Source organism: Chiloscyllium plagiosum, chromosome 17 (genome assembly GCF_004010195.1).
Source record: "Chiloscyllium plagiosum isolate BGI_BamShark_2017 chromosome 17, ASM401019v2, whole genome shotgun sequence".
NCBI lineage: Eukaryota > Metazoa > Chordata > Chondrichthyes > Orectolobiformes > Hemiscylliidae > Chiloscyllium > Chiloscyllium plagiosum.
In genome coordinates this window covers 23,108,101-23,121,340 of record NC_057726.1, presented here as the reverse complement: position 1 = coordinate 23,121,340, position 13,240 = coordinate 23,108,101, and the positions used below count along the sequence as shown (strand labels likewise).

Sequence of the window (13,240 nt, the reverse complement as noted above, 5' to 3'; positions counted from 1 at the left end):
TATTTGCTTATTCATTTTGCTAAATTCAATTTTTGGGACTGAAGAGATCAAGCCAATCAAGTGATTTAATGCCACTGGTCGAGCTTTGTATAATTAAATTGCACTTGGCAGTCTTTTTACAGAATACAGAGTGCAAAGAGTACAAATTATATCCTTAAAATGTGTTCTTGGGACATGAGTAGCACTGTGGCATGAATTTATTGCCCATTCCTTATTGACAATATTGAGTGATGCTACACGACATATAGACAAGATCCAAGACAGTACGACACAGTCGCTGCACCAGCTGTTGAGTTTTCAAACTGCTTTTAGTGGGCATTTTAAATCACTTGCCACAAGTTTACAGAAATATGGAATTCAAGGATAAGGTTTGGTCCCATGCCTTCTGTGATTTTTTTTTTTGTTATTCACTCGAGGGATAGAAACATCGCTGGCTGGCCTGCATTTATTGCCCATTCCTAGTCTAGCATCATCATTGTCAGCAATCATTTGCGAACAAGTATGATTGAAGAGTATGAAGGAAAATACCATGTCACTGGTCAAAGGTTCCATACTCCTTGTGTGGCTGATGAGCGCCATCCTAAAGCTGCATCTCTGACCACACTGGGCAGGTGATTCTGGGAGGTCGAATTGGTCTTTAGCCTTGAGATTGTTGGCATGTCTTTCTCCAGTTCCTTTGCCATACTTCCTTTTGCTGCTCTGTGTTCTCAACGACTTGTGTTCCTTCATGTAGGAGCTTCCTTCAAGTCAGTTGCTTCTGAATGAGGGTCTGTCATGTGTTGACATTGATGTTGCAATTCTTTAGGGAGTCTTTGAAATGCTTAGTCTGTCCTCTCCTTCAAATGCTTTCCTAGAACTCGTCCAAGATGATATGCTTTGGCAGTATGAAATCTGGTCCACTGGATATGGTTTTGGATGATTGTGACCTCATTGCTGGCGCTGTTGGCTACTTCAGGGATGCTGATGCTGATCTCCCAGCTGGTGTCATTTGTCTCAAACAATATTGATGTACTTCTCAAAGGTCTTGAGGTGGTAACTTTGCATAGTCCAAATTTCAGCGCCAAATCGAAGAGAAGGAAGGATGATTGCCTTTTATACAAGGATCTTGGTATCGGCATGGATGTCACGTTAACCTTGGGCATCCGAAGTCAACGCTTACAGATTGGATGCAGTGCTGAATTTCCATATTGATGTCAGCCTTAGATGAGAGAGAGCTATTCCATGTTTGGAAGAAGTTCTCCATTGATCTTAATGGAGGGATGGACCTGATCTTGACCTGGAATGGGTGGTAAAAGATTTGAGTTTTCTTGAGATTGAGATTGTCCATGCCACAGAAAAGCTTGTTCTTGACAGGTGAAGAATGGTAGTGATGAAGATGGAGAAAAGGGTGGGGACAATGATGCATCCCTGCTTGATCTCAAAGGAATTTGTTATATTATCATCAGTGAGGACTGTCACCTTCATCGTGGCATGGAGGATGTTGTTGAACTTGACTTTGACCAGGTCTTCCATAGCCCTTCTCCATTGATTGAGTCAAAACCTTGGTCAAAAAGATGAAGGCCATGTCAAGTGGATGGTGTTGTTCCTGGCGTTTTCATCTAGTTGCCAAGCACTGGGAGAAAAAGTCTGTATTCCACAGTTTGATTGGAAGTTGGCTTTCCAGAAGGATTTCTTCATGGACTGTAGGAAGGTTCCTAGTGATGCTTTGAGCACTGATCTTCCTGGTGATGAAGAATCGGGAGATTCTTCTGTTGTTCCCACAGTCCAATTTGTCTTTTGTGTTGGTGATGGTGGCAATGACAGTATTCTTGACATTGGCAAAGATGTCTTCTTTGTCCAGATTTTCAGGAACAGTTGATGGAGCTGATGTGTAAGCTCTGTTTCTTTACTTGAAAATCTCCATTGGAATCCTGTCCACTGCAGATTTTCCATTCTTCATGGTTTAATGGAGGATTCAACTTCTGCCACACTAGGTGGGAGTCCAAGATCATCTTTGGGAGTTGGGGCATTTCCAGAAACACATTCACAACGATGACTATTTCATGGTTTAGGAGTTATCTGACGTTTTGTTTCCATCAAAGGCTTATGGTTTCTCTACCTTTCAAAGGTTGCCATTCACTGCACTGGTTCGAGGCTTAGAGTGTTCAGTCTGTATTTTGTCTAGGTGACACTGAAGAAATCCCTAATGTCCTGCTAGTCAGCAAGAATTTACAGCTCCTTAACGTTCTCAGTCCATGATTGGTTCTTGATTTTCCTCATTCTTATTTGTAATCTAATCTTTGCTGTTTGTGGAGTTCTCCTGTTTGACTCATTGCTGATTGTTGTTTTGTCAGGTACAGCGAGCTTTCTCCTTGTCAATCTTCTTGAGTGGTGTGGTCATTCTTGTTGAACCAGTATTGATGCTTCCTGGTCGTGTAGGCAATGGTTTCCTCACGACACGAGATGATGTGTGTCTTCACTTCTTTCCTGATTTTCTCCACTCCATTAAAATGAACTCTTTGAAGATTTTGATGAAGACATTTTTGGGAGTTTGCTAGTCTTCTTGGCTCTTCAAGCCAGTCAGCAAGATCTTTACCTTATCCAGCATCATAACTATCCATCTGTTCCTACAGGCCGAAACTGGAATGTGTTGAAATGTAGAGTTTTGTGAGTAAATAAAAACTAAACTTCAACTGAACCTTAAAAGGGGGTGTATAACAAAGTTAGTACTAATAATGCAAAACAAGAATCATGGGAAATATCAAAGAGCAGAGGTTGGATCAGTTAAAAGAAAATATAAGAGGTAAATGTGTAATATGAAATTGAACTAGTCAAGGCTTTTAGAAGGGTGAAGTTAAAAAATTGTGTAAAAGAGCGCAAGATCTTTCGGCTCAAGGAAGGTTTAATTGTGGCATGTCTATTCAATATTTCACATCAATTTCTAGAGATGGTGGAAGTCAGAATGTAGATGTATGAGACAAGAATATGGAGCAATTAATGGAACTGACTGTGGAAAATGAATTTACCCAGGAAAAAGTGAGAAGAAAAATTGAGAGATACTGGGCTTGTATCCCCTCAAGTTTTGAAGCATGAGAGGTCATCTCAAGGAAGCTTAAAAGAATAGACAGGGTATATGCAAGGAAGATGTTAAAAATAAGGAGGATGCCAACAATGGACAAATATCAGAATTTTTATTTACCCCTGTGGAATTCTCTATCACAGCGGCTGTGGAAGCTGAGTCTTCGTGCATGTTTAAAGTAGATATGAATAAATTTCTGGTTACCAATAGTGTACAGGGTTCGAGAGATGCTGTGGATAAAAAGGTGTTCAATCAGCCATGAATGTATCAAACAGTGGAGTGGGCTTGACGGATTTCATGGCCTATCCCTGTTCCTATTAATAAGTTACTAGGTCTGAGTGACATGCATCCTCGGCTGTTAAAATCAATCAGGGAGGGCAAGTGGAGCTCACACCATACCTTTTCAAACCTCCTTGAATGCATTTTCTCTCATACTTCAGAGATGTTCAGGAATTTCACTGTTGTCAAGGTGATTTCATTCAGTCACAGATTCATCAATTTTGTTGCAGCACACTCTCCACCCATACATTCATTGTCTGGTTAGGTAATTGCTTTATGTGACTCAGTCAAGTTGGCTGAGATGATTCACAGCTGAATTTTGTTTTTCATTTTAAAGCATGATTCTAAAAGTTTTAATGACCTCACACGTCAAGTTTTTCTTTTCAAATCCTCAATCTCAGCATATTGAGTATAAACAGGGTGTGATATGATATTGAGCATTCAGGTTTAACACAAGTCTAAGTTACTGTATTCTAATTGCGAAGCAAATTGCTACAGGTGGTGGAATTTACAGAAAGCAAAAAATGCTGGAATCGCAGTGGGTCAGGCAGCATCTGTGGAGAGAGACCAAGCTACTGTTTCAAGTCTGGATGACTTCATTAGAGCTGACGTGATGTGTGCAGGGAGCAGCATTTATGCAATAGTATGGGGGTGGAATACTGTAGAAGAAAGGCTGCTGATACTGCAGATTAAGATTCTAGTTGACAGTGTTGGAAGGAAATGCATTTTGCTTCACTCGGTGAATTAGTGTAAGATGGAGAATCATACATTGGGCACGCTCCTAATGGGTAATGATGGTGAATATCTTCTGGATTAATGTAATGCTGATTCCTTATTGTCCAGATTGACAGAATGAAGTTATTTGAAGGAACGTCTTTTTAATCAACTACTGGAGACTGATGATTTCTGTAAAACTGTATACTTCAAACACCAAGCAAAATTGCAGAACTAGAGATGAGAGAAACAATAGGATTATAGAAAGATCATTGTTTTATAGAATCATACAGTACAGAAGAAGCCCTTCAGCCCATTGAGTCTGCACTGTCAATTACGCTACTATCTACACTAGTCCCACTTGCCCACACTAGGCTGATAGCCTTGCTATGACATTTCAAGTGCTCTTTTTTTTCCAAGGTTGTGAGGTGGTTCTGCCTCAAACACTCTCCCAGGCAGTGTATCCCAGATCCCCACAACCCTCTGGATGAAAAGAATTTTCCTCAAGTTTCCTCTAAATCTCCTGCCTTTCGCTTGTAAAATTATGTCTCCTTGTTATTAACTCTTCAACTAAGTGGAACAGTTGCTTTCTGTTCACCCTGTCCATGCCCCTCATAATCTTATATATCTCTATATCAAGTTCTCCCTAAGAATTCTGTGCTACGGAGGAAATAACCCACGCTTATCCTGTCTTCATACTTGAAATGTTTCCCCCACCACACCTTTTTCAATTCCTCCCACTGTTCTATTTTAGAATTACCTCTGAGTAGCTTTCCCAGTCTATTTTGGTGAGATCCTGCTTTACTTTAATAAACTTGACCTTAAGCCGGTCTAAAACTTTTTTTGTCGACCATCATTCTCCTTTTCCAGAACAAATTTAAACTGTAGTGTTGTGGTCACTGTCACTAAAATGCACCCCCACTGTTACCTCGAGAACCTGTCTGGCTTCATCCCCAGAGTCAAGGCCCAGCACTGTGCCGTCCCTTGTAGGACCATCTAAGCGTGGACATAATGAGCCATCCTGTATACATTTCAAGACATCTGCCTCCTCTGAACTCTTTTCTGCTATGATTACCACACCTAAGATTTGAGTAGTAGAAATCTTCTAATATAATTATATTATGTTTATGTTTCCATGTCTTAGTGAATTGTCTACATACATGTTCCTCAACAAACATGAAAGTCAAACGCGAAGAAAAATAAGCGTGCAAAAAATGAGAGGTTGTTGGTACAGAACATCTTGTATTGGTTGTTGGAAATGAATGGAAAGTGGTTTACATATTCTGGAAAATCATAAATACCAGATATGCCTAAGAGTTGTAAATACAGACCATAAGCTATTACTGCAAATGTACAACACAAGTTGATTTTTGTTGTTGATGATCCTCCTGTTAGTGCTTTGAAGCATTAAATTCTTTTGCACAAATGATTCTGGGTTCTGAATCCTTGAATTTCATAGCTAAATACTGCCCTGTTATTACTCATTCTCCCTGTGCCTAATTTTGCAGAACTGTATCTCTGGTGAGGTAACTGTTCTACAATTCAACTAATACCAGAGTTCTGTATACTAAATTACATTAGTCATCCTTGGTGGAACTGTATTTTTCCACTTCATGTGATTAGCTGGTGTGTGAGTCTTACTTAAATTGTTGCTGTGAAGAGCCTTGCAAACCTGATGTCCAATTTGTCCCATCAGTTCAATATGGTGATCAATGTTTGTGTTTCTGTATTTCAGATTTGAACATTGACATTTCTTGTATATAAAAACTGACCCGCACATAAAACAGAAAATGGTCTAGGTCTTGCCTAGCTTAGTTTTCAATGTTGCTCATTTTAAATTGAGGAAATTCAAAAACCTTTATCTGCAATGTAACTTTTCTGTTATCTTTTCATGGGATTACATGGCAACGAAGAAGGCTATGTTGCCCATTCTGGAACTTTGTAAGGTCTAACTAATCAGTTCCACATCCCTGCTATTTCTCCACAGCTTTTCAAATATTTCTTCTTGGGCATCCAAATCCCCTTTGAAAGTTGCTATTAAATCTGCCACTGCTCTTCCAGTCATTACATTGAGAATTACAAACCAGTTGTGTTTTTAAAAAATCTAGTATTGTGATTTTTAACTTTTTAAAAAAAAGTTCTCCTTGTTCTCAACCCTGTTTCTACAGCTAGTTCTCTTGTGTAGCACATTACAGTGCCTTCTGGAGAATACAAATAAGGGTAGATGGTGTTTATTGAAAAGAGAAATGAACATTTTCATTTGGAAAACCTAAATAGTGTTCAGGTCTGTGGAAGAAGCAGATTAACAGCTTGGTATTTTTCACAATGAGGATTCCACTATTTGCAAGCTTAACTTAGACTGTGTACACGTACGTGTGCGTGCACCCGCGCACACACACACACGATGTGTTCTCAGGCAGTTGATAGTGTATGTTTTAAGATATGCATTCCTTATTCTCAACCATTTTAAGTGCTCTACTGGAATTTTATCCAGTACTTAGTGAAATTTTAATTTTTGGAGATTCTTATAGAGTCATAGAGATGTACAGCACAGAAACAAGACGTTTCGGTCCAACTTGCCCATGCTGACCAGATATTCCAAGCTAATCTAGTCCCATTTGCCAGCACTTGGCCTGTTTTACAGTGTTTCAGATCTTAAGTACAGCAGATAAGTGACGAGTAAATATTGAGACAGTATAATTTGCTGAAAGACAGTGGTATTTTTCTAATTAAGTAATCATCTGTAGCAAAGAAAATTGACTTGCACTGGTCAAGTAGGAAATGCTTAACATCTGGTTCCCTTTGATTTGAGCTGAATATTTAACTGCTTTAAGACATCTTCGTACCAGTCATAGAGCTGTACAGCATGGAAACAAGTGCTTTGCTCCAACTCATTCATGTCCATCAAATATCCTAAATAAATATAGTCGCATTTGCCAGCATTTGGCCCATATCCCTCTAAACCCTTTCTTTTGATATACCCATCCAGATGCATTTTAAATATTGTAACTGTACCAGCCTGCATCACGACCTCTGGCAGTTTATTTCATACAAGTACCACCCTCTGCAAGAAAAAGTTGCCTCTTGGATCCCTTTTAAATCTTCCCCTCTCAGTTTAAACCTATGCCCTCTAGTTCTGGACTCCCCCACACCAGGGAAAAAACCTTGTCTATTTATCCTGTCCATGCCCCTCACGATTTTATAAACCTCTATAAGGTCACCCCTCAGCCTCTGACGCTCCAGGGAAAACAGCCCTAGGCTATTCAGCCTCTCCCTATAACTCAAATCCTCCAACCCTGACAACATCCTTGTAAATCTTTTCTGAACCCTTTCAAGTTTCTCACAACATTCTTCCTATAGAAATGCCATCTTCACTATCCTGTCTACCTGCAGCTCTACTTACAAGGAAATGTGAGGTGCTGCACCCCAATGTCTCTTTATTCAGCAATGCGCTCTAGGACCTCACCATTCAGTGTATGTGTCCTGCCCTGATTTTCCTTTCAAAATGCAGCACCTCACATTTATCGAAGGTAAACTCCATCTGCCACTCATTGGCCCATCTGATCAACATTCGGTTGTACACTGAGGTAACCTCCTTTGCTGTCTGCTACACCACCAATTTTCGTGTCATTTACAAACTTATGAACTACACCTCCTGTGTTCACATCCAAACATATGAAGTAAATTAAAATGTATTTCATTTGGAGTGGAAGTGTGAATGGCAAACCCATGGGGACCTATCAGGAAAGTTCACATTTAGTTTTCACTTCAGCTGATAGACCTATAGAGCCTCCAGGGAAAAGTATCCAGTCACTTTGCCTTACAGCCTAGTTGGTGTTTGAAAATAATCTGCAGAAATATGGAGAGGAAACAAACAGGCAGAAAATTCTGTCTGTGTAAGGTTGTGATTGAATAGTTGCATGTATTTCTTCATCCTAATTATATTTATCTTGTAATTAATGCAGTTAAACATTTTATTAACTTCATTGAAAGAGATGTTGCAGCATTGCTATCAAATTAGCTGGAAAAATTTCAAAGTTCATATATTACATGTAAAACTGTATAGCTTTTGGCTTGCAATCCCATCTCTTTCAAAAACAATGTGTTCATTAGTCTACAGGGCTGGGAAGAAAAACACTTGGAGGCCTTCTGAGATTACTGTGCCCAGTGCGTCCAGTAGTTTTCAATATTTTGATTCATAGGTCATGATTATATGTCCACATATTGAGCAGTAAGATAATTCCCTCTTCATAGAGTTGTTGGAATTTGATGAGGGGATAGATAGATGAAACTGATAAAACAAGATTTTTTTTGGAATTAGAAACCCTAATGTGCAGAAACAGGCCCTTCGGCCCAACAAGTCCACACTGACCCTCTGAAGAGGGGACCACCCAGACCCGTTCCCCTACATTTACCCTTGACTCATGCACCTAACTTGCACATCCCTGAACACTACGGGCAATTTAGCACAGCAATTAACCACAAGACATAGATTTAAGGAAAGGTGCCAAAGGTTTAGAGGACGTGTGGTAAAGATGGAACTTGCTGCCTGTAAGGGTGGTAGGGGAAGAAACCCTCATAACATTTAGGAAGTATTTAGGTGTGCACTTTAATGAGATTAGAATAGTCTGATGGTGGGCTGAAAGACCTTTTATCCGTGTGGTAGATCTCTGTGACTCTAAATGCGTATTTGAAATTATAAAAGAAGTTACGAGATGATAAAATAAAAACCAAGATGTAACAATAAATAGTGTAATGGATCATCATTCTTGTGAATAAAATGGTGAATTGTTTAGCAAGATTTTGGTTATAAAGCAATTTAGTCAATTATATTTATGCTTGCTGGAAGTTATACTCAGAAATATTTTGTTCTTAAATTTGATTTGCCAGGTTAGAACTTCAACAGGCAATGTGATGTGATAGATAATTACTGAAATAACTGCTCAGAGGCCAGTATCCTGTCACTGAGTCACCCTTTATTTACATTTGTACAGTACACTGGCTGTGGCCAGTCAGCTTGGAGTCAGTCCCTGAAGTGAGAAGATTCTGAATCCCCTGTTCTTTTTTCCAAAAATCCTCTGTTTGTATTGGTCAGCCAGAGGTCCCTGATCAGCCCAGGCTAACAACCCCTATCCAGGATCTCATAGTCAATAAGATCCACCTGGTTCCAATCACTACAATTATGTATATACTAATTTACAGTCCGATCAGTTTAAGTAGTCGGCTTTATTCAACGCTAATATTGTTGCTAAATATGTGTGTTGAGGGCGGACACAATGGAGAGATTTTGTAGAAATGCATTATGGGTAGAGCTCAGGAACAGGAAAGGTGCAATCACAATGCTGAGATTGTACTGCAGACCTCCCAGCTGCCAGCAGGGTACAAAGGAATAGATATGTAGTCAGATTCTGGAAAGATGTGAAAATAATAGTGTCGTTGTGGTTGATGACTTTAACGTCCCCCATTTTAACTGTGACTCCATTAGTGCTAGGGCTTGGGATGGGGAGCAATTTGTGAAGTGTTTAGGAGAGCTTTTTGAAACAGTATGTGGACTGTCCAACAGGAAGGGGACCATACTGGACCTGGTATTGGGAAATGAGCCTGGCCAGGTGATCACTGTTCCAATGGGGCAGAGCATTTTGGGAAGAGTGAGCATAATTTCACAAGTTTTCGGATACTTATGGATAGGGACAAAAGTGGACCTCGGATGAAGAAGTTAAATTGGAAGAAGGCCATCTATAACCAAATCAAGCAAAAATTCAGTGACATGGATTGGAAGCGGCTGTTTGATGGTAAATCCACAACTTACGTGTGAGATTCTTTGAAGGATCAGTTATTTAGAGTGCAGGACAGGCATGTTCCTGTGAAAATGAAGGTCAGGAATGGCAGGATTTGGGACCCTTGAATGACAGGAGAAATTATTGGCTTAGTCAACCAAGAAAAACGAAGCATACCTAAGGTCTAGGCAACTAAAAACAGACAAAGTCCTTGAACAATACAGAGAAAATAGAAAGAAACTCAAACAGGACATTAAGAGGACTAAAAGGGGGGCTATGAAATGTCCTTGGCCAGCAGGTATAAGGAAAATCCCAAGGCATTTTATCCATATGTTAGGGGCAAGAGGGTCTCTAGGGAAGTGTGGGGAAAGTTTTTCACAGAAAGTGGTGGATGCTTGCATTGACAGTGGAGGTGGTGGAAGCAGGTACCCTAGCAACGTTTAAGGCATGTTTTGATGGACAAGTGAACAAGAGACAAATAGAGAGAGAAACCACACATGGACAATAAGTAGCAGGTTTAAATAAGGGTAAGGAATTGATGCAGGCTTGGTGGGCAGAATGACCTGTTCCTGTGCTGTATTGAATTGTGTTGTATTGTAAATTTCATTCCTACATTTATTCACTAATTTGCTATCAAAAATAATGGAAAAAAAACTAATAGAAAATGAATTTCATGTTGGAAGAAATTTGACTGATACCTGCATTAAGAAAACTTCCTAATTTGATTTTTATATCATACTGACTGCAAATTTTGTAGAATATGAATTGTGATTTTACATCAGTGATTTGTTATTTCTGTTGTTCCTATTTATATTGTTTCACAACTAACACGCTTTAATACCCCAGCTAAAAATTAAGCTAAAAAAGAGCAATAGTTTTGATTAGTGCTTTTATTTTCAGCTTCAAACCTACTAAATTGTGAATGCTGTGTGTTTATAATATTGCAAAGTGTAACCATTTTGTATATTTATTGCAGTCTGATGTTTGCATTTCAGGACTAAATTGAATTATACAGCTCCAGCAGATGATGGTTCAGTGTATAAAATTATCCTAGATGGCATTTCTGTTGCTGTTATGCATGAATTATTGGATTATATGTTTAGTGGCCAGGTACAGAACCTTTGTTTCTATATTGACTTGATATATCTTGCATGTGCTGTATTATGGACCCTTTTTGGTCTAATGTTTACTTCAGTAAAGGCAAAATGCCACCGAATGCTCTGATTTTGAAGGTCGGTTGAAGAATTTAGGATTTTTTTTCCCGTTAATTTATAGAGTGCATTATATACAGACAAATTTGATTTTTGTACCACTAATCTTTTAATAAGATGTTGACAACTCCAAACATAGATAAATGAAGTTTATCCAGTCTGTTCTTAATTTTTTCACACTTCGATAAGAAGAAATAGTAACTATTTTGATTGCACAGTTCAACCGTTGAATTATGTTCATTCAAAATCGTAATCATTTTGAGAAGTATAAATAAAGATTGAATAGGTCAATCTTGTGGCAGTATTTTGGGGCAATCGTTTTGCACTTTATTTTTATGATAAATGTTTTAATTTATAATGTATTATAAACTAAAATTAATATAAATGTCAGCTTCACTCGGAAATCATACCCACTTCAATTCAATATCATGCTGCATTTAGTTTAATCATTCACTGAGCAATGTTTCAGAGATGAGCTAAGTCGCTCAAATCTAATACAAATGCTACATGACTTGTTAGTATCTTATTGGCAATTTTCTACATTTGACAGATTGACATTCAAATTCTGCATACTCTTTGTTTCGGGGGACACAGCAGCCAGCCATATTCCCAAATAATTATTGGATTTGACATTATTGAACTATGATTGTAGGACTGAAGCCTGTATTGAATAAGATTTGAAAATTCTTCAGTTAATGAAAAAGAAATAAGACTGATTTTAAAAAGTCAAAATTATAACAGTAGAGATGTAAACACTTCTATTGAGCATAATTAAGGAACGAAAATAATGTATCAATGACTAGAGCTAAATGTAAAGTCAGTAATACGTAATGTTCTTCCTTTGCTTTCTTACCCTGTAGTTATTTAACAAGGTTCCTATGTCGCTAAAGTAAATAAAACACAATCTAGTTCAGTGCTTTGCTGCTACTTGTGATGAGGCAGTCCTGAGATGGAGTAGAACCAAAACTAAGTGAGTCATGAAAAAGGCTTCATTAAGTGGCAAAAAGACACAAAAAAACTTTCATGCCAGTGTTAATCTTATAGCTGTCCCTGCTAAATTTTGCAGCAATATCTAACGAGTGGTTGTTGTGTGAAGAAACTGCAGTTTCTTAAATGGCACATTTTAGAAAATCTTTTTATTTTCAAAAAGGGAGGCTGAGCATGTATTGATTTAATAGCAAGGAATGATTTATTTTTCCTCTAATGCGAACTTCTGACACACAGCTGTTCCATCGCCAAGCTTGCTATTTCTACCTCTAACATCATCCAACTGACCAATTTCAGCATAAGTGCAGCTGAAATCCTCATCCATGTTTAGATTACTTAGATTACTTACAGTATGGAAACAGGCCCTTCGGCCCAACAAGTCCACACCGACCCGCCGAAGCGCAACCCACCCAGACCCATTCCCCTACATTTACCCCTGCCTCTAACACTACGGGCAATTTAACATGGCCAATTCATCTAACCTGCACATTTTTGGACTGTGGGAGGAAACCAGAGCACCCGGAGGAAACCCACGCAGACAGTGGGAGAATGTGCAAACTCCACACAGTCAGTCACCTAAGGTGAGAATTGAACCCGGGTCTCTGGCGCTGTGAGGCAGCAGTGCTAACCACTGTGCCACCGTGCCACCCACTCGACTTGTTTAATGATCCTTGTAGAAACTTTTAAAAAATGTGGTTGCTAGTGGTAAACTTCAAGGAATCATTAACAAGTTTGGTTCTGTTCGCCGAGCTGGAAGTTTTTGTTGCAAACGTTTCGTCCCCTGGCTAGGCGACATCATCAGTGCTTGGGAGCCTCCTGCGAAGCGCTTCTTTGATGTTTCCTCCGGTGTTTATAGTGGTCTGTCCCTGCCGCTTCCGGTTGTCAGTTTCAGCTGTCCGCTGTAGTGGTTGGTATATTGGGTCCAGGTCGATGTGTTTGTTGATGGAGTTTGTGGATGAATGCCATGCCTCTAGGAATTCCCTGGCTGTTCTCTGTCTGGCTTGCCCTATGATAGTAGTGTTGTCCCAATCGAATTCATGTTGCTTGTTGTCTGCGTGTGTGGCTACTAAGGTAGCTGGTCGTGTCGTTTCGTGGCTAGTTGATATTCATGTATGCGGATTGCTAGCTGTCTTCCTGTTTGTCCTATATAGTGTTTAGTGCAGTCCTTGCATGGGATTTTGTACACTACATTAGTTTTGCTCATGTTGGGTACC

The 13,240-nt window shown here is 39.2% G+C and overlaps 1 protein-coding gene across 5 annotated transcripts in view; it reads left to right on the top strand.

Moving 5' to 3' along the window:
* Window positions 1–13,240, top strand: part of gan (gigaxonin) — a 111,698-nt gene that overhangs the window by 1,297 nt on the left and 97,161 nt on the right. For all 5 annotated transcript variants that reach the window (XM_043706668.1, XM_043706670.1, XM_043706669.1 and 2 more), the window contains exon 2: window positions 10,824–10,938. In XM_043706668.1, the coding sequence (XP_043562603.1) occupies window positions 10,824–10,938 (115 nt within the window). The remainder of the gene's footprint in view (window positions 1–10,823; window positions 10,939–13,240) is intronic.